Source organism: Paracoccidioides brasiliensis (assembly GCF_000150735.1).
Source record: "Paracoccidioides brasiliensis Pb18 unplaced genomic scaffold supercont2.2, whole genome shotgun sequence".
Lineage (NCBI taxonomy): Eukaryota > Fungi > Ascomycota > Eurotiomycetes > Onygenales > Ajellomycetaceae > Paracoccidioides > Paracoccidioides brasiliensis.
The window spans coordinates 397,317-417,269 of NW_011371359.1; the positions used below are offsets into that span (position 1 = coordinate 397,317).

Here is a 19,953-nt window from a genome sequence, read left to right on the forward strand (position 1 = left end):
GTTAGTGGTGATCCAAACGGATTTAATTCTGGTAGTAGTGGGTAAGACGAGCAGCACCAACACATTTCTGAAGGCTCCGCAGATTAACTTTTCCGTTGACCTACTTTTCCCTGCCCCGTTACCCCCTTACTCCTTCAGCTCCTCCCCAACCAAACCCCCCATAACCCTCGACAGATATACCTTTCAGGGAAATCACGGGTTCGCTCCACTTTTGGGCAGTTCCTATACCCCTCAAGACGAATCAGAAACGGCTATGTCGAGCGGCAAAATGCACCAAACATCGTCTCGTTTGTTGCGCATGACGAGCGATGATAGGCCATTTACAAGAGACTTCAAAGATCTCTTTTCGACGCTTATTGTCAGCCTGAAACTAGAGACACATCGAGTGCGCTTCTCCAAGTTCGAGCACACCTTCACTGCGGAAGAGGCCATCAACAATCTCGGTTCCCTAAAATTCTCTCAGTCTAATCGCATGCCAGATCCAAAAGATCCCTCGCGAATTGTCACGACCACCACAACAACAACTTTTTCCATGGCCAAAGAGATGGCCCGCGCTGTATGTCAACGGTCTGTAGATGCCAGGTTCATCGAATCCGTAGACGGACGGGTAACCACTCAATTCCCTCTCAAGGGCGCGCTCTTCCAATTGACCCCAAAGGGCATCCACATCCTGCAACGATTTTGCCAGAGAAATGGTATCACTGCCAGACACATACTGGATGTGCTTGAATCGCCTCGGAATACTATGCAATTGGTGATCCTGGAACGAGATAGCACCACAGATCAGATTTCTCAGGATCGCGCTACAATCGAAGTGATATTTCGTCGGTTTGCTGGCCAAGATGGCCCTAATATCAAGTCTTCAGTGTCAACTTCGGATTCGGATTCTGTGAGTGACTATTCCAATGGACTTGTGGGCGTAAAGCTAGCTAGGGAAAGGAAAGTGGGAGATAAAATCATTCACAACTCGTTTACGGGGAAAGCGGCAGTGGATTGGTTGATGGACTGCTGCACAATTATAGACCGTCTGGAGACGTTTGAGATTGCCACGATGTTCGTAAAACAGGGTTTGATAAGCGCGGTCTTCGAGGACAAGAACTTTATTCAGCAAAATCCCGACGCTACACTTTTCCAGCCTACCAAGTATGCCATTTATGCAGTGACGGAGCGAGGTTCGCGGATATGCGGATGGATCGCACGGGAAAAACCCGTGGTTTCTACATTCGACGGACGAATTGCGCCTCGAGATTCAAACAATGCTCGCTTAAACAATATCCTGCAAGATCCCGCGTTGCGATTACTATTCAGGGAATTCTTGCGCTATTCCCTCTGCGAGGAGAACCTGTCGTTTTACCTCGACGTTTCCGAATTCACGGCGGATTATCACCGGAAAGAAAAAGCTGGTTCATTCGCGAAAATGGATGCTGTTCGTGAAACCCTCGCTAGTGCATATGGTGAGTTCGCGCATAGCTTTCTGTCCTAGCTCCCTCTCTTTGGTCATGTTTTACTTTTGCAGTGTTTCCCACACACTGTATGTAATTCCACATATGCCTTACCCACAGTATATCTGCCACATGGTTCGTTGCATGTAATAACTGATGGAGAGAAAAACAACAGGCTTATACAATGCTTTTCTTGCTCCTGGATCTCCCTGCGAGCTGAACATCGAGCATGCTCTGCGAAACAGTCTTGCTAGCCGCATGACACGTGCCGTTGGCGACGACGCATCAATGCTGAAGAGCTTAACTGAAGTCGTGGGCCTTTTCGAGCTTGCCCAGGTTTCCGTCTTCAAGCTTATGTCAAGCGTACGTAGTCTCTTGCTCCTTTCACCGCCTCTTTGCCTCGTGCTCTGCAGTATTTAGTTTCTCCTTTTGGACATTGGGATCTGATTTTGATGCAGGATTCCGTTCCGAAATTTGTGCGCGATCCAAAGTACGCTGTCGTATTACAGGACCATGATGTCGAGCTAAATAATCCTTCCGGCCGGTCATTCTCTCCCACTGCTGCTCCCATCCCTGAACGCTCCTTAAGCCGATCTACAAAATCATGAACTTCGTTATGCTTGACGATATGTAACAGATCTTGATGTGACAAATGGTTTTTGTTTTTCCTTTCAAAATAAAACATCTCGTGGGCCCAAAAGACTTCTCGGTCCAGATGGACGAAGTTTCTTTCTGTCTTTCTAAATTTCTTTACAAAAAAAAAAAAAAAAGGTTCATGTTCATCGGTGCTTCGGAAAGATCAGACTTAATTACAGTTAATGGGTATCTACATGCGCGTGCGATACGGCATCTTCAACATGAAGTCGAAGGGTGGCATATTCGGTTTGTCTCCTAACTTTATCATGGTTCGTGGAGAACAGCAACATGTGCTCACAACGTTTCAGCAGTTCTGTCTGCCTTCGGTTTGGCCAGCAGTGTACATGCAGATTCGTCACTCTTTGCCACACGATCGCGGTTCTTTATTCTCTATTTCCAAACATCAATTTCACGCAATCCATTCCAGAACCGGGAGCCAGTCTGCCCAATCCCACTCAGCCCATGAAGTCATAAACCACGCATAATTCAATTTTCCACACATTCCTCATTTTGAATCTTTCTCGGCAAAAAAAGGAACGAAACACGAAGCGAAACGATCGGGTGAACCGTATAAGAGACACATTTCCCACACTGTTTTTCCTAATTTTATTTCCCGTTCCCCCCTCCCGTTTAACTCGACATACATCTATATCTATATATTTGTTTTCATCATTCTTTGTTTATTTACCGCCACTGGTTCTCCTTTTCCTTACTTCATCTAGCATGCTGGGAGTTTTTTTTTTTTTCTCTCAAGAAAGAAAGATTTATTGCTTTTAATGTTCCCCCCCCCCTAAACTGAGCATGGGTTAATTATTGCCTTGATTTGGTTATTTGCTTTTGTCTATATCATTTTGATATATTGTTTTCTCTTTACTTGTTCTCGTTCATCCTTTTTATTTAATTCGCTCATATCCCCTTGGTTTGTCAGCTTCTTGTCTTATTAGCACTTGTCTGCCGCATTGTTTGTGTGATTTCTTAAGTACCTATATTCTATTATTTTTCGTTATTTATATTTCTCACTTCCTATAAATATACTTTCTGGCCTGGGGATTGGTTTTGATGGTTTGGTTTGGACTATATAGATTCATCGTATCATTTATCTCATCTCATTCAGAGTGGAAACATAAAATTCATACACAGGTCTTTTTCTCCCCGTCAAACACAACTGCAAAGCCATGATTTTTATGTTTAAATATATCCATCATTCGTTTCCAACCCATGTCTCTAGACGTCTTGTTTTTGATCCTTTTCTCCCTACTCTCTTCTCTTGTTCCGATGTGTCACTCGAGACTCTTGTATAACTACAGGTACATTGTTAGCTGGTCCTGCTACACCCTCCCAGACGGGAGGATCACCGAAGGAATATGTGTGCGCGATATTCGTCATCATACATAACTTCCGACTTTCAACAAAACTTTGAAATGTAAAAAGGGAACAATATCGCGAAAAGGAGGCGAGGGAACTTTATATCGTTCTTGCTTACCCCGAACTCCCGAACTCCCGAACTCCCGTACTCCTGTCTGCTTCTCTTTCGTGTACACTAACATTTCTAAGCCCTACAAGCATGGTTTAAATTTAAGTTTTATATGATGTTCAGCAGGCCAGGGTAGAACAGAGCAAGGTGAGTTTTAAATACGCTGGTTAAATTTGAATTGTTCTGTGTTCAGTGACATGATCAGCATCCAGCAGATCCCCACTCTGCTTTAATCGTTTGTGATATTTATTACTTTTAGAGTATTTCCAGGAAACGCAATAGTTGCAACGGTTCTGAACATGCATCTAGACCCTGGTCATCGCATTTCTCTGCTGATATGAGGAGATTTCACATGCTCTAATGCACAAGATGACAGGAGAATTGAAATGCCATGGCAAATGGTTAGCAGACTCCTGACATTCAAAAACCCACAAGAATCACAGGTGAAAACCTTCAATGCTCTGGATAGTAATACATTTTAACGGGCGGATGCTTAGCACTTCATTATTCTTGAAGATCCACATAGTAATGACAAGATTGAGGAAGTAAAAGAAGGGGAAAATGAAAATGACAAAGAGCAGAACACATCAGAAGGATAAGAACAATACCAAAAGAAAGGGGAAATTTTTCTTAATTTCCCTTTCCACCTCCCCAACCTCTACCCCTCATCCCTTCCTCGATTGCCATCCAAATGCCCTCCACAACTCCTCTATCCCTCCACCTCCCGCTTCCGCCAATTCCACCGGCAACCCCCACGCCCGCAGCACCAGCCCCATTCAATCCTGCACTCTTCTCATCCCACCGATCAATTGCAAAACTCCTCACCCCTCTCCCCCATCCCTTAACTTCCCTCGGAACATCCTCCCCCCTCCACCCCACATATATACCCGTTGCATGCTTAAACAACTCTGGCGGAGACGACCACTTATATGACTTAAACTGCCACGTCTGGCCCGTGGTAAAGACTGCGACGACACGATTCCAGTAGTCCGGCTTGAAGTCTGCGGTGCTGTCAACGAGGATGAAGCGGGTGGATCTGCGGGCCTGGCTGCCTGCAGCAGCGGAGGATTGTGACGAGGGTGGTTTGTTGGCTGAATGGGAGGAGGTGGGGTCTGAGATGGTTTGAAGGGCGCGGGAGATGTAGAGAAGATTAGGGGCTGTGGAGGTGGCAAGGGTGGGGTGGTCAGGTGGCACGTAAACACCGTCTGATAGGAAAGATTTTATATTTGACATGCGCAAGAGGGAGGAGGCTGAGGGGGAGAGGAGGATTATGGGGTTTGGGCGGCGAGAGGATGGGCTGGCGGAGGATGGTGGGTTAGCTTGTTTTATCAGAGATGATCCTGAGGTAGATGTTTGAGGTTTCACGCCTGATTTTGACATCGTGCTTTGTGTGTGCTGGCTGGGTCGTGAGCGGTTGCGACCCAGAAACATTTCAGCAGTTTTGCGCACGTGAGAGAATTCCTGTATATGAAATATCAGTACCCCGATCCATAGAGGCATAGATGTTATTATAGATGATGGATGATATAAAAACTCACAGTCGGTCTAATCCCCCTGAGCACACTATTCCGATCCCCCATCTTCCGTTCCCCATTATATATCTCCTGCAACCGCGGATCAATAGTGCGAACTGGCCTGCCTCCTACCCCGACACCAGCCGCCTGCGATCCAGGGGCAACTTGCCCATCGATACCGGCACCGGAAACAGTCGAAGTTCCGCCTGCAGCCCCAGTCGCATTCCGAGCTGCCTCCTGTGCTGATCGTGCGGCAGCACCAGCACCAGCACCGGCCCCGACACCCTCTATCGAAATCGATCCTCCTTCCCCAGCCAATGGTTTGATATACTCACTATCCTCCGAAGCCCCTTCCAGCCACGTAATAAGATCCAATCGTTCCACAAAGACAAGATTGAGAACCTTATCAATTCCACCCTCACCTTCCGCTTTCCCATCCTTCACATTCTTCTCAACCTCCTCGTTAACACTCTGTGCACTAGCAATGTATTCCGGAATCGCCACGTCCCTTTTCAGCCAGGCAAAGTATATGCTACGCAGGTCGATGGGGATGTTTCCGGAGGCAGAGGATATGAAGCGGGTTGGAGTTGAGAGGGGAATACATTGGGGAACATTATATGGAGGTGTTGAAGGAAGGTAGAGCTGTGTGGCTAGGGCGAGGTCAGTCGTGGTTATTTCTGCAAGGGGATTGGAGTTGGATGTGGATGTGGATGGTGGAAGGGAGGTTGTGAGGAGGACAGGAGGGGTCGACGCAGAGGAGAGGGCGCGGCGGAGGCAGAGGAGGGGGTCGGTTAGGAGAGGATCTGTTGATGTTTGAGAATCTGCCGCCGTCGTCGCCATGGCGCGAGACGTATAGGGTAAACTACGGTAAACTACGGTTCAGTTCCGTATATCCTTTCTTATTGGCTGTATGTATGTCAATAGGATTTAAAGCAGGCACCCTCGATAGGTATATGTATGGGGTATGAAACAAGAGGGACTTGCGATGTGTCGCGTATTGTTCTGATAGTAGATGGTTGTGCTCTGTAGATCTAGATGTCTGTGATTGCAGAAAGTCGACATAGGCAATTTCGGAAAAGAGCCGCATGTGCCCAAAGCAGTTAGGAGAAGATTTTAACCACGTGATCAGATTCCATTTTGCAAGATCAAAGAAAGATGTTAACCATTGGAAAAAGAAGCTTTGGAATGGATCAAACATAAATAGATTCTCTTCTCTATTCAAGAAAGACAAAATAGCGTTTGAACTTAAGTTCTTAAATTCAAATCCACCGATAAATGAGATTGAAGATTAAAAATAAAGGATTCATCATTTCATATCGTACCATGTCATAGTAGAACTCCGAAGATACTCCAATCCATGACGTTCGGCACATCGAGTACCTAATATGATATTTTACCTGATTAACAAAAGCTGAATCAAATCGACAGTGAAAAGGAAAACAAGAGGAGAAGAGAAGAGAAAGAAATGATTTAAATAAGGACTAGAAACACAAAGGAACGAAGATATAGGGAACAGCGAGCTACCGTAGCTATCAAGGTGAAAACAATCATAAAGCCAGTGTATGTAAAATGGGAGGAAACAAACCACTTGCAGATCATTGATTCTCCTTCAAACAGATGTTGGGAACGTAAAATGAAAAGGAAATAAAAGGAGGAAAGCAATGTTACAATCCGTGAAAACCAAGGCTTCCACGTTGAGAAAACATGAAGAAAAACAGGAAAAATCCCACCCAACCTGCGCCAGATCCTAATCTGATCGTATCAACTTCAGATCAAAATCAAAATCACAGGTAAAATCACAAGGAATCAGAATCCAAATCATTCATGCCCAGGTTTTGGTTTTATACCTCGTCAAGTTCCCATGAAAAGAGAGGTTCGAAAAAAATAAAAAATAAAAAATAAAAATATTGAACATAAGCTCCCGCACGAAAGTCTCCATGCCTGCCCCTTACCGAAACGCCATCCATGCCGTTTTCCCCTATTTTGTTGCAGAGAAGTCGGAAAAAGAAGCATTAAGAGGAAGGAAACAATTGGAAGACATAGAAAATGTCCTTTTTTAGAATAGAATTACCTCTCAAAAACCAAGCCCCCAATTCCAACTCCAACACCGGCTGTAAAGTATTCAAGTTCGCTGAATTTAAACGTAACTCGACGGTTGAGTTTTAAAAAATAACCGAGTCAATAGTACGGGTACAACAAAGAAAATACCAAATAATCGCAAGAGCTAGCATCAACCCAATTCACCAAGGGAGGCGAAAAGTTTGGTTATCGCGGTTGCAACCTCGGATCTTTTGACGGATCATCGCCCGTGCCATTACCACCACTGCCACCATGTACCTCCCCGGATGGGGATTCAAGAATAGGACCATATTGCATCACAGCATCAGTGGTGACAGCTCTAGCACTAGTGCCAGTAGAGATATCATGCTTCATTGCATCCGCAGAGTGCGTTTCATTTGTATTAGGGCTTCTGGGCTCGGCCTGTGGCTGTATTTGGTTTAGCTGAGGCTGTTGCGTACTCGAACTCGGAAAGAGAGGAGGTTGGGGTTTGTCAGTAGTAGGCGTCGCCAATGTACCCCGTCGGCTCATGTAGTCACCTAAGCTTAGTTTCTTTTTTACAGGACTGGGCGCGGTAGTGCTGGAACCAGGGCTCTGAGTTGCTGGCTGCAAAGTAGTGGGTTTGATGTTAAACGGAGCTTGGGCTATGGAACTTGTTGAAACTGGTGTTGTTGAAATTGGTGTATTGGCGGACGGTGCAGCAGGACTGGCCAATTGAGATGTGGGTGGTTGAATACAAAGGTCTGAATACGGTCTATCAGGTGGTTTACGTGGCATGCGGAAGCTGTGGGCAACGGTTGATGGTAAGGAATGAAGGGGTGCGGGGGCAGCTTGAGTTGATATAGATAGGGACAACGCGCTGGCACCTGGCGATGCCGGGATCGTGCTAGTATGCGGATTCTTGGGCGGAGTCATTGTTATGTCGGCGTCGGTGTCCTTCATATCGACATCATCTTTATGGTGATGAGCGGAGCTAATACCATGGTTGAAACTTGGTATCAGAGGAAAAGTACGAATTTGTCCTGGAGACTGATTAATACGATTATTCATTTCCTGAAGCTTCAATCGGTCCTGATGGCATCGTTTGAGAAGCCGGGTTGTCAAAGGAACAAAGGACGGCCGTCGAGTGGGTTTGGGAGGCACAAAGTACGGGTCACTCTCGTCTGGTTCCGTCTGCATTTCCGAATCAACATATATGGGACGAAGAGGGGATGTGACGTTTGGGGTGCTTGATCTTGAATTTTTCTTTTGAGATGATTGCGAACCACGCCCTGAGGTAACGGACGTGGGTGATCGTTTTCTAGGAGAACTAGACGATCGATGGGCGTTTGTAGGGTCTAAGCGTGAAGTTTTCGGTTGAGTGTGAGAGGTGGCCGCCTGTTTATGATATGTAAGTTAGTACTCCTCTCAAAACGGAAGTCCTGAAAGATTTCGGGAACTTACACCAGTTTTAGTAACCTGGGCAGAGGCACCACTGGTTCTCTTCTTCTTCTTTGGGGGGTGTTGCTGGTCATGCTCAAGTTGCTCGAATTTCTTTTCTGCCGCCGCAATTTTGCGTTTCTCCCGCGCAGAAAGCTCACCAGGTATCAAAGCCAATGGGTCTGTAGGACTGTGCGATATGGGGGTCAGATCAGGACTTCGTGGATGATTTGAAGTGGACCTTGATCTGCTCTCAACTCGATCCTCCTCGCCGCCTTGAGCCTTCACAGCTTCACTTCCAGCTCGACTGTTAGTTGCAATGCCAGTGTTAACAGGAGAGATTGCATTCTTCGCTTTGCTCTTTTTCCGCCTCCCATTTACCTGTTTCTGGGTGGGTTCTGCATGCTTTGGAGGCCGGCGACAATCAATTTTTGCTAGGTGACAGGCACTCGAGGAATCGCAAGCACAACCTCCGAAATTTGCCAAAACATTACTTATAGAGATTGCGGCTGCGTCAGAGATGCCATCATTGGACCCTTCCTGCTTCACAAACCCGTTGGAAGGAAAAGTCTGGGGGTCTAGATACCAGCACATGGTTATCTCTGATTTGGCCGTAATATCCTGGCTGGCAACGAGGCAGAAGTGATATTCAATGTCATTGGTGATGACGGTCTTCATGGTTACGTTTGGGCGACACGATCGTCGAACATAGCGCAGCATAGAGCCCTCTTTACGACTGTCGATATATATTGGGAGCTGAGGATGGAAAAACACAAAAGGTTCTGGATGGCGCAGCTCTTGCCAGCGGCTGTTGGGGTCCAAGCAGTAATCGCGGAAATGGCCTACTTTCCCTTTGACTTCGCCAATTATTTCATCTTTGCGAACATCGTTCTCCACGGTCAGAAACTGCCACGTAGGGTGCCTTCCATTGTATTCCACAGTAGTGTCTGTAACGGTTTGTTTCGAGAGGAGTGGCCACTGAGCAGGGTCAAGAGGACGGTCTAGGTAAGTAAAAACATCATTTGAAGAGCGACCGTTTGCAACGAGAGCAAGGTTTACGGGATCCTGAACCCAAGACGAAAGATCGGTTGCAAGTTTAAGATTGTCGAACAGATTGCTGGGAATATCCACATTCGCATGGTCATTATCGTAAAGGTGAAGGAATTCCTGGGAGTAGAGGGGAATGCTGGGTATAAGGGATGCTTTGGTAGGGCTCATAGCCGACACGGATGTCGCTCGCTTCCGATTGTCTGGACCTGATTGTGAAGGAAGAAGACCGGTAAGAGAACCTATAGAGTTTGAAGCGCGATGGCTAGACTTCGATTTCTTTATTGGAGGGTGGTGGTTGTTGTCTCTCGAGTTCGAGCCGCTTCTCTCGTGAGACCAGCCGTTGGTTTGATCACCGGTCGTATGGGAGTCCTTTGTCTTCTTCCTTTGGGATTTCGAGCCGGATCTCTTGGTCTTTCGGTCACCGCCATCGCTCTGTTCCTCTCGGCACCTTTTCTGCAATTCTGTGGCGAGATTTGAATCGAGAGGTCTTGGTTCGCAATCTGTGCAGTTGTGAACTTCGGGGACTTCATCACCGCCGTAGTAGCATAAGATGTGTTGCCAAGTTTCACAACGTTCACAGAAAACGGTGTGGCCATCATCATCCTCGAAGGCACAGATGCACTTGATGGTATAGGGCTCGTCGTCATCTTCCTGGACAGACTGGGCGACATTACCATTTGGTAGAGGAGAGGGGAGCGGGTGAACGGTGACCGAAAGAGGGTTTGCTGTGGAATGCGTCGTTGCGGCTAGAGAGAAGGTATCTGTCATAATCTGACAGTGCACCTCCTCTAAAACACGATGTTATCTCTTAGTTCGAGACCTTTTGATCCGATAAACTCTGTCGAGTTGATGAATTATGATGAGAGGGGAGATGTGAGGAGTGAGTCGTTTGTTTCTCAAGAGACGCGCGCCAAACTTTTCCTGTTGGATTGTGTTCGTTCCGACCGAAGAAGTCATCAACTAGAAGAACATGAACACTATGCGGGAACGAGAAGGACTGCAAGACCATCAGAGAATATCACAGGTCAAGCGGTGTGGCAATGCGAGAAAATAATGTGTTGCGAAGGGTGGGATTATGTCTTGTCAACGGATTTTGACACCTTGACATGGAAGAGGAAATATGGAGGTCAAAATCTAGAGGACACGAGATGAAATCGATAGGGCAGTCGTTTGAGCAACGCAGGTGGCAACGATGACGATGAATAACGGATGGATGTGGTATTGTTGTTGGAATTTGTTGTGGTGCTTGTGTTGCTGATGAAGCTTGATGAAGCGCATACGAAAGAGACGACGGAATCGAGGCGGAGGAGTTGGTGGGGTGGATGACGATGGGATAGTCGACTATTTGAAATGAAAGGAGGATGGAAGAGGAGGAAACGAGGAGGAAGAATGGAGGAGAGGAAAGGGAGGAGGGAAGGAAGGATGGCTAAGTGGAGGCGGGATCCGTGGAAAGTCCCAGCAAGAGGAACATGAGCAAGAAAACCTAAGAGAACGAGAAAGGTTGAGAGGCAGAGGAGAGAAGCAACACGAGACGAGAGGATAATGTAAGAGATGAAGTGGAGGTTGAGGTTGAAGAAGTTAAAGATAGCCGAAAGAATAAGAAACGAGAGAAAAACGAGGAATGAGGGAAAACAGCGAGAGGGCAGAGAGGGAAAGAGCGAAGGAGCGAGGGAGGACGCCCGTGCTAGGCTGAGAACGGAATAGCGCGGAGGCCTGTGGTTATAGGCGCTAGGCCGTTTCTGGCTAGCGTACCACGGCATCAGCGCTGGTTGTAGTCGACAGACAATACGAGGAGAAAGGGGGGGAGAAAGAGGGGAGAGAGAGGGAGAGGGAGAGGGAGAGGGAGAGGGAGAGGGAGAGGGAGAGAGAGAGAGAGGGAGAGAGAGAGAGAGAAGGTGGGGGTGGAAGAATGAGTAAATAAATGAACTTGGAGTATGCGGGAGGGAGGGGAGAGGAATAGCGATATATTCTACGACGTGTGCTCAACACTCTGTCAGAGTGAAGGTATGTTCTGCATAGGCCTGCTAGTCAGCAACTCAGTCAGTAGTAGCCGCAGCCTCAAAAGGAGGGGAAATGTTGTCGCTTTTGGCGTTCACCACTGGCATTCGTAGCATAGCTTGGATGGCATAAGGTGAGATGCCATGCGATGGGGTGCAATAACTGCTGCTGATCTGCTTGGCCTTCAACAACAACAACAACATATGCTGCCTGTTGTCAGCCTTGTTGACGCTCTTGGTCCTGTGCATACATACCTAAAGTAGGCATGAAACATCATCCTAAGGACATCTGTATTTGTCTGCAAGGAAAGGGTTGTTAATATGAGCAGGAATTCCACTTGAACTCGAAACTCCCAAAATCCTCCTCGTCTGAAAGGGTCACAACATATATACCAACCTACACATACCTACCTGAGGCTGTCAAGAAGAAATGGTAAACACGCAGTTCAACAGCATCTGGAGATGATTACCTGAGAAGACCCACCCACCTAGGACCCATGTTGGTGTGAGTGAAAATAAAAAGGAACAAATTGCAATCTAAACACAGCTGTGGATCAGTCAGTGTAAAAGTTAGCATAATGAAGACCTCAAGAGAATGGTCTGGAGATGTTTCATAAAATGTGATCCTGTGAAGTTTAATGCCCCTGAGTGGATTAATCTTATCTTTGCAAAGAAATAACCTTCTGTCTTGAATGAGAATGATGATGATGATGATGTTGATGAAAGAATAAAAACCCTCTAACAACTGACAAGAAAATTTTCACTAAACATCATGCTCTATCATCAGTAATGATAAGAGAAATAATAGGATAGAAAAGCTGATTTTTGAAAAATGGGAGAAAAAAAGAAGAGATTTTAGAGCAAAAAATCCAGTGTAAGATTAGTGCATATTAAGCCTGACGTGCATGTTGTGTTGAGTGGACAATCACACCCAGCAATCAGGAGGATAATATGAGAGGAAGAAATGAGAAATGAGAACTGGAAAGGAAAGGGAAAAGCCAGAAAGGGCCAGGCATAGATGTGGTTAGGTTAGGTACCTAGTGTTAGAAGAGGCAAAAATGAATCCCATGATGAAGTAAAAAGAGAACCAAGGACGAGGAAATTAATGAGGGGAAGAGGAGGAAGTTAAAGCGGAAGAAGATATTTAAGAGGGCCCTCAACCAGGAGAGAAAAAAAAAAAGAAAAAAAGAAAAAGAAAAAGAAAAAGAAAAAGAAAGGAAAAGAGAAGAAAAGAAAAGAAAAATTCAAAAATCAAAAACGAGCACCTAAATCAAATGAATATTCTCTTTGACTGGCGCCCTATCATGCCTTGCCCTTTTTGCCCTGCCTGTTGCTTGCTTTGCTTTGCTTTCATCACGACAGCCCCCCTTGAAGGCGATGGATGCGTTCAATACACAAATCGCTGCAGGCGACTATTCATCCTTGTTGCCGCGCCCCGCGGTCATGTCCGCTAGTTACGGTGGTGGTCTGGTGGGGCCTGGTGGAGACGGAGTGACCTTATTATCACTTGGGTTAAACTACCTCTTCCCCTGCCCATCTCTGCGCCGTAACAATGATCATTCGACATGTAGTCGATCACTGGGGCAGGCGCGTTTTCTTCTTCGAACGACTTTTTCAATTGCTCTACGGAGTAAATGATAGCGATGATGACGAGCGAGACAAGACTGAACTCGTAGTCTGTACGGAGTAGAGCCCCTTTGGTAGACAAGTGGCAGTGAAGCCCTCAGCCACCTTATATTTCCTATTGTGAAAGACTTTGTATAAATTACACGGTCTCAAAAAAGTCAACTGATGCTATCAGTTTTGCTTCTTGAAATTCTGTTTACCCGTCCCCCAATCATGACAAACATGCTTGACAACTTCAGTTTTCAATAAGGTTAATTGAATAGCGCCCCTATGTGAAGATATACCTCAAAATTTTCTATTTTCAGCTCGGGGCGTCTCTGGTGCCGATCTAGAGAAAAGTATGTCTTTTCTGCGACGATTTCTGTAGTGGGTGAATACATTCAACTAAAAATTCGACTCTCAACGTTACATATTTCCATGGCATTCAGTTACGTGTGTACATGTACAACTTCTAGCCAGGGCGGAAGCCAGAAATATATCGAGATTGATCCTCTAAAAGAAACATTACTTCCTTTAACTAATGGGGAGCAAAAGATCTCAGGCCACGGGGCAGCGACCCAATTCCGGAAAAACAAGATTGACCATCAAACGACTCGACGCAGCTACCAGTGAAAAGAGTTGATATTCAACCCACTCGACCCGCCCACCACAACATATTTACACGAATTCTTCAGGTGTTTTGTCGCGAGGAAGTGCTCCTCACCCTCCTTTGGTAGATTCACTCGCGAGATACCCCGGCAAGCTCTCAAACACCCCCCACTCCCCCCAAGGGAATTGCGGTCCTCACATTTGCGGGTTGTATCAAAATCAATCAAAACAGCCTTCGATCCGCGAACGGAAATTTGAATTGATTGATATTGTCGTGATTAATCTCTAATTTGTGGAATTGAGACAATGTTTCCTGACAGACGCTGAGATCCTCTTCTCCACGTGACTTTCATCGGTGATGCATTCCACCAAGAACCCAGTCACCCGGCCATGTCCAGTCAAGTGCCCGAGAAACCGTGGAGCGATGTCAGGGCTGTCAATCAGCCATGATCAAGCGGTTGTTTTGTTCTCCATATACTGGATCTCCCATTCGAGTCGCGCGAATTTGGTGATGACGGGCATGTTACTTCATAAATACCCGTATGGATTCTCTGGCCTATCACTCTGTCTGAGTAATCGATGAAGGTTTTGAGCCATTGATTTTTCACACTGGGAAAGTCAGTCGGAACAAGCCCGTTCAGAGTAAGGATGGCCTGTTTCTGGATGTTTGGCCGCTAGGCCGTCATTTTGATTTCCATGAGGGACGTCTGGAAGAATGCTAGCTAGAACGGGCCCGAAGCATATGTCTTCCAGTGCGTACGGACCTGGGTTGATAGAGAGATATTTGACATATCGATTGCCAACTGGGATGTGGAAGAAGCTTTGATCATCGTCACAAGCTTCAGCCTGAAGCAGCTCCATTACTGGGCGGTCGCGCTTCGTCGACATTTTCTGAGATAGGGAAGAAAATATGTGTAAAATGCATGTGTATAAATGATCGATCCGTGTATAGCTGGAAAGTGAAATGGGAGATTTGGAGATTTGGAGAAAATAGTGACCTGTTATAAAGAGCTTCTCAGATTAGAAAAATGATCATGGAAAAGTTACATCCTTTCTCAGTGCGAAATGGGTTTTTAATAGTTCGTCAATCATCAACGGTCAACGAGAGATAAACTCACTCCAATCTGGCCAACTTCTTGCCACTTGAGATTCCAAGGCGTCTGGGAACACTGATGTGCTATGTTTCTATGAATAGATGACGACCTAATGCTGAAGAAAGATAGAATGATATATCAGAAGGGAGAAGTTCAAATCATCCATTCTTACTTCGCTGGGGGAAAGCCTCTTCGGAGTCAGAGATGTTTCCATCTCTGGCAATCAAATGGCACACTTAGGAATTGGCAGTTCCGAATAATACACCGTGTGCGTCCTGTAGAAAAGGTGGCAGGAGATAGAGATATATGTAAGTCGCATTCCCCGAGGCCCTGATGATTATTAATAAAGCCTGCTTGCGCGGACTGTTGGATCGTACATATAGTGTAAATATAGTTCCCGTGTTCTGAATGAACAGCCGCACAGCCGTAACTTTCCAGTCGCAAGCATTTGTGAACCTTATCCAGCGTTTTGGAATAAAATATGGAATATCCATGGAAGTCACTTGTTATACGAGTTCCATGGTTCTGTTTGCTGGCTTCCTTGATTTGTTGCTGGGATCCAGCTGTCAAAACTGGTCCCTGAACTAGTTTCTAGTTAAACCCAAGTAGTTCTGGAAAACTGTTAGCCGAACTGTTAGCAAGGAACAATTATTCCTTAAAGGAAAGGGGCATGTTTCTTCACGCACATACAGACGCCGTAGCTCAGTGAGTTCACGCAATCAACCTATTTTGGTGTTCACCAGCCAGATATGTTGGTAGTGGCTGAAGCTGAGTTGAAGTGCTGGAATGGTTTTTCTGAGGGTGTGTTGGTTAACGTCACCAAAACGCCTTAGGGAGAAAGTCGAGATCGCTTTTAGCCGCACTTAATAATGCTGTCATCTCCACCATCAGCACCACCGCCTCACGACTACAGACCATTTCTTTACCACCACCACGACGACCACCACGACCACCACCACGACGCTCTATCTCCCTGTACCTCTCCCCCCCCCCCCCCCCCCCTCTCATTCTCTCTGTCGAGGAACAAAAACCGGTGCTTTACACTGGTGTTAAACGTGTTCCCCCATTTTGATGTTCACTCTCCCCATCTCCCTCTCCGACGCTCACTAATCTCATCGTGAGACACCCGCGAGAAAGGATTAATTACCAAATTAGCCAGGGATTGCAGACCCGCGCAGCTTCTGCAAGACAGTCAGACAATCTCTCCGTCCTTTATCATTTCTGCCTTCGTCTCCCACGAAAATTCTCGTTAGACGAATAATCTGTCGACCGCATCCGTTACTCTCAGAACTTTATCCCCATCTCGTCCCTCAGCCAACCTACCAGCCAGAAAATTAGCTGTCCTGCAAACATGACTTCAGCTCTGAGTAAACGTCAACAGGCACGCAATGAGAGAGCCCTGCAGGAATTGATTACAACAGTTCCCGGCAATGAGCGGTGCGTTGACTGTCAAGCGAGGAATCCAGGTATGTTTCCTCCCCTCACAGCACTACCCCCCGGGAAGATCTTCTTTACTCATGCTAAGCGCTTTCTGTTCTCTATAGGATGGGCTAGCTGGAATGTGAGTTTTATCCTTCCACCTTTGTTATTTCTTCTTGATATTCCTGTATACCGGCGAGTTGTGTTCTGGAACATCTCAATTATCCTCTGTGCCAAGGGCTGGAGTATAAAATTCGGCCTGCTACAGTGAATAATCTTAATATCTAACGTTCTTGTTTTGGTAGCTGGGCGTGTTCCTGTGCATGCGATGCGCTGCGCTGCACCGCAAGTTGGGCACGCATATATCAAAGGTGAAATCGTTGAGCATGGATAGCTGGTCATCAGATCAGGTGGATGTGAGTTGGCCTAGGTGACGATGCTGGTGACCCTTGAGAATGCTATAACACATCCCAGATGCTAATATTTTGACCGAAGAATATGAGAAAAAATGGCAACCTTGTCGTGAACAAAATATACAACCCGAGAAACGTCAAACCTCCTATTCCAATTGATGTAGACGAGGCTGACTCTGCAATGGAGAGGTTCATCCGCCAAAAATATGAATCGAAGGTATTGGAGGATGGACGACCAAAGCCCCCCAGCCGACATGATCCCAGCTACACCTCCATGAAAGCTCGTGTAGAGTCGCCTCCACCTCTACCTCCAAAAACGGGAAGGCGGTTCGGTTTTGGTCTGCGGTCCGCCCCTTTTTACAGCACCTCCGCCCACTCAGAACAAATATCTCCTCAAGTTGACTACACCTTTTCGTCAAACAGACAATCTAGAAGCTTTGGAGCCAGCGTTGTCGATAGAGGTGGAACATTCGAGTCAAAACTAGAGGCGTTACGAGAATTGGGATTTCCAGATAACAAACGCAATGCGACGATCCTGAAAGGGATGAATGGGGATATGGATAAAACCATCGAGTCATTGGTTAGGCTGGGAGAAGGGGTTGATCCTCGTTCAAGAACCCGGGTTCCGGTCCCGAAGTCGACACCTACGAGTTCGCAATTCTCAGAGCCAACAAAAAGCCCCAAGTCTGCCGTATCCACTAATCCATTTGATAATCTGGATTCTGCTCCGTCGCTTGCAAGATCTAGCTATGCGGGTAGTCAGGCTGAACCGCAACGCCACAACGCCAATGGTGGCACATCCTACAATCCGTTTGATTCTCTATCGCAACCCGCTCCATCACAATCCACCTTGTCTTTAGACCAGTCCTTCCAACAACTCCAGGTGTCACAGCCTTTATTTCCAAATACTACAGGCGGATACCCGAGTCAACAAGGGCAGTTGCCGTTGCAGAGATATCAGCAATCTATGACACCCCCAGTTACCATGTTACCACAAAACGTGCTTACTGCATCGCCAATGCCCATGAACGGCAATTATAATCCATTCTTCCAAAATGATCAGGTTCCGCAGCAAAACACAACCAATAACTCCTATTTGGGCCAGTCACAAAGTCTTTCACCCACCAATCCATTTTTCAGTACGGCTGGTCAAATCCAAGTTCCTCAGTCGCAAATTCCTGCCTCGGCCTACAGCCCTGGTAATTCCAATCAAACCGAAATGCCGCAATTTCAACGTTTCAACACCATGCCAATCCTTCCCCTACGATCCCAATTCTCGCAGCAACAACAACAGCCGCAGCAGCAGCCTGTATCGCCTCCGCAACAACCGCAACAACCGCAGCAACAGTTCATCCAGCAAGACCATCAAGGACCCTATAATCCTTTCGCCACTTCAGCCGCCGCACCAATGCCATCCTACCAACCTCAATTCACCCCTGGGACGCAACAATTTCCCATCCCCCAACAAACGGGCAAAATCGACAAAACCAGCATTCTCGCGCTATACAATTTCTCTCAACCCCCACCCACAATCCCCGAACAACCCTTACAACAATCAACCCCTGATCTCACCACCTCCGACCCCACGCAACCCCAATTCCAAACCCAGCCCCCCACAGGCATCCCCGTACAACAACAGCAAAACCCTAGCTCACTCCTCAACCCCTCTCAGTCCACGGACAGGAACCCATATCACATCGTCCCTCCAAACCCCATCACAAATGGCATGGCCACTACATCTGTACCTTCCATGCCCCTTTCCCAAGCCGTCATGGGTGCGAAGTCGCAAATGGGAAATGCACCTGCGGGAGGTGGAGGGGCTGGAGGAGGTGGAGGAGGGGGTGGTGGAGTAGGAATTGCGCGGAGTGGAACTGGAAATCCGTTCCCTGCAAGATCGCATATGAGTCAGGCGAGTGTGGATATTGGCGGCATGCATAATGGTCGACATAGTCCGGATGTATTTGCGAGTTTGACTTCGAGGTATGTGCAGTGAAGAGGGGAGGTGAGGAGCCGGGGGGGAGGTAGCCTAGGAAAGGAAAGGAAATAAGTGGGGATTACTGGGGAGATAATTGGGTTTATAATTTATATGCATGTGTGTGTTTTCGTATATGTTCTTGTATTCTCTGTTTGTATTGTTTTTTAATGAAATTGAATTGATATTTTCTTTCTCTTTTTCTCTTTTATTTCTTGTATATATGGTTTTGGTTATTGTTATTATTTCTGCTTTTTTCTATTTTACTCTCAAACAATACAAAATCTATAGCTTTTACTCTATCTTTTCTGATCATTTTCATTTTCACTTGATCGAGGTTTGATTTCTTCTCCTTTCTTCTATTAATTTTCAGCTGATGTTTATTTCCTGATACCTCCAGATAAACCTTAAGCATTTTTCCCAGCTGATATATTTTTTCTAGTCTTACTAAATACTTATTGTATAATGTATTTCCCAAGTGAGCGCAACATCCAAGTGAGAACAACACCAATTCAAAATATCTTTTAATTTAACTACCCTTCCACTTCAACACACAATTATGCAACCAATTCACAATAAAAATGCTTCAGATTCTCTAGTAAGAGAGGGAAGATTTGAACTCATGATAAAAGCTTTTAAAAATTAAGAAATTGCTTCAATTCATGAAGCTGCTTGCTTATTTAATGTCTCTTATTCTACTTTAATCTATCAACTGAATGGCCAGAAATCAAGAATGAATTTACATGCAAATTCATACAAATTATCTTCTACTGAAGAAGATAAGCTAGTTGAATGGGTGCTGAATCAGATTAAACAAGGATTTCCCCTACAGCCAGCATTAATTGAGGATACAGCTATTTATCTTTTTATTATGTAGAATTCAACCACCTCCACTACCCTTTCTCTCTGCATTAGCAAGAACTGGGTATCAAATCTAACGGCACACCACCCAGAGCTCCAAAGCTGCTATTCCAAGTGCTATAATCATGAACAAACTAAGTGCAAAGATCAGTGGATTATATGTGATTAATTTAAAATCTTAAGAGATACAATTGCTAAGCATGGAATTTTGTCAGAAGATATGACTGATTTTGCTATGGGAGTTTATGTCACTACTAAGGTTATTACTAGTAGTGAGTGCTACAGCAGAGCAAAAACTTTGATAAAATTATTAAGATCTGTGAATATGAAAATGGTCAGTATCACTATTTATAAAAAAGCAATATCAGGATATATTCAACATAAATGAGA

The 19,953-nt window shown here is 45.8% G+C and overlaps 6 protein-coding genes across 6 annotated transcripts; 3 read left to right on the forward strand and 3 right to left on the reverse strand.

Moving 5' to 3' along the window:
• Nucleotides 1-253: 253 nt before the first annotated feature.
• PADG_11243 (developmental regulator flbA) lies at nucleotides 254-2,050 on the forward strand (the record flags this gene model as incomplete). The annotated part of the gene is made up of 3 exons (XM_010759505.1): nucleotides 254-1,454; nucleotides 1,618-1,805; nucleotides 1,901-2,050. The coding sequence occupies 3 exons, from the start codon at nucleotides 254-256 to the stop codon at nucleotides 2,048-2,050; spliced, it is 1,539 nt and encodes a 512-aa protein (XP_010757807.1).
• A 2,132-nt stretch (nucleotides 2,051-4,182) lies between these two features.
• Nucleotides 4,183-5,906, reverse strand: PADG_01322 (uncharacterized protein; the record flags this gene model as incomplete). Its single annotated transcript, XM_010758562.1, has 2 exons — nucleotides 4,183-5,013; nucleotides 5,091-5,906. The coding sequence occupies 2 exons, from the start codon at nucleotides 5,904-5,906 to the stop codon at nucleotides 4,183-4,185; spliced, it is 1,647 nt and encodes a 548-aa protein (XP_010756864.1).
• Nucleotides 5,907-7,331: 1,425 nt separating this feature from the next.
• On the reverse strand, nucleotides 7,332-10,361 carry PADG_01323 (uncharacterized protein; the record flags this gene model as incomplete). Its single annotated transcript, XM_010759107.1, has 2 exons — nucleotides 7,332-8,501; nucleotides 8,568-10,361. The coding sequence occupies 2 exons, from the start codon at nucleotides 10,359-10,361 to the stop codon at nucleotides 7,332-7,334; spliced, it is 2,964 nt and encodes a 987-aa protein (XP_010757409.1).
• A 30-nt stretch (nucleotides 10,362-10,391) lies between these two features.
• PADG_11244 (uncharacterized protein) lies at nucleotides 10,392-10,745 on the forward strand (the record flags this gene model as incomplete). Its single annotated transcript, XM_010759506.1, has 1 exon — nucleotides 10,392-10,745. The coding sequence occupies one exon, from the start codon at nucleotides 10,392-10,394 to the stop codon at nucleotides 10,743-10,745; it is 354 nt and encodes a 117-aa protein (XP_010757808.1).
• A 3,677-nt stretch (nucleotides 10,746-14,422) lies between these two features.
• PADG_01325 (uncharacterized protein) lies at nucleotides 14,423-14,692 on the reverse strand (the record flags this gene model as incomplete). The annotated part of the gene is made up of 1 exon (XM_010758563.1): nucleotides 14,423-14,692. One exon carries the CDS (start codon nucleotides 14,690-14,692, stop codon nucleotides 14,423-14,425), a length of 270 nt encoding a protein of 89 aa, XP_010756865.1.
• A 1,557-nt stretch (nucleotides 14,693-16,249) lies between these two features.
• PADG_01326 (uncharacterized protein) lies at nucleotides 16,250-18,723 on the forward strand (the record flags this gene model as incomplete). The annotated part of the gene is made up of 4 exons (XM_010758564.1): nucleotides 16,250-16,364; nucleotides 16,443-16,459; nucleotides 16,623-16,733; nucleotides 16,813-18,723. The coding sequence occupies 4 exons, from the start codon at nucleotides 16,250-16,252 to the stop codon at nucleotides 18,721-18,723; spliced, it is 2,154 nt and encodes a 717-aa protein (XP_010756866.1).
• Nucleotides 18,724-19,953: the final 1,230 nt, after the last annotated feature.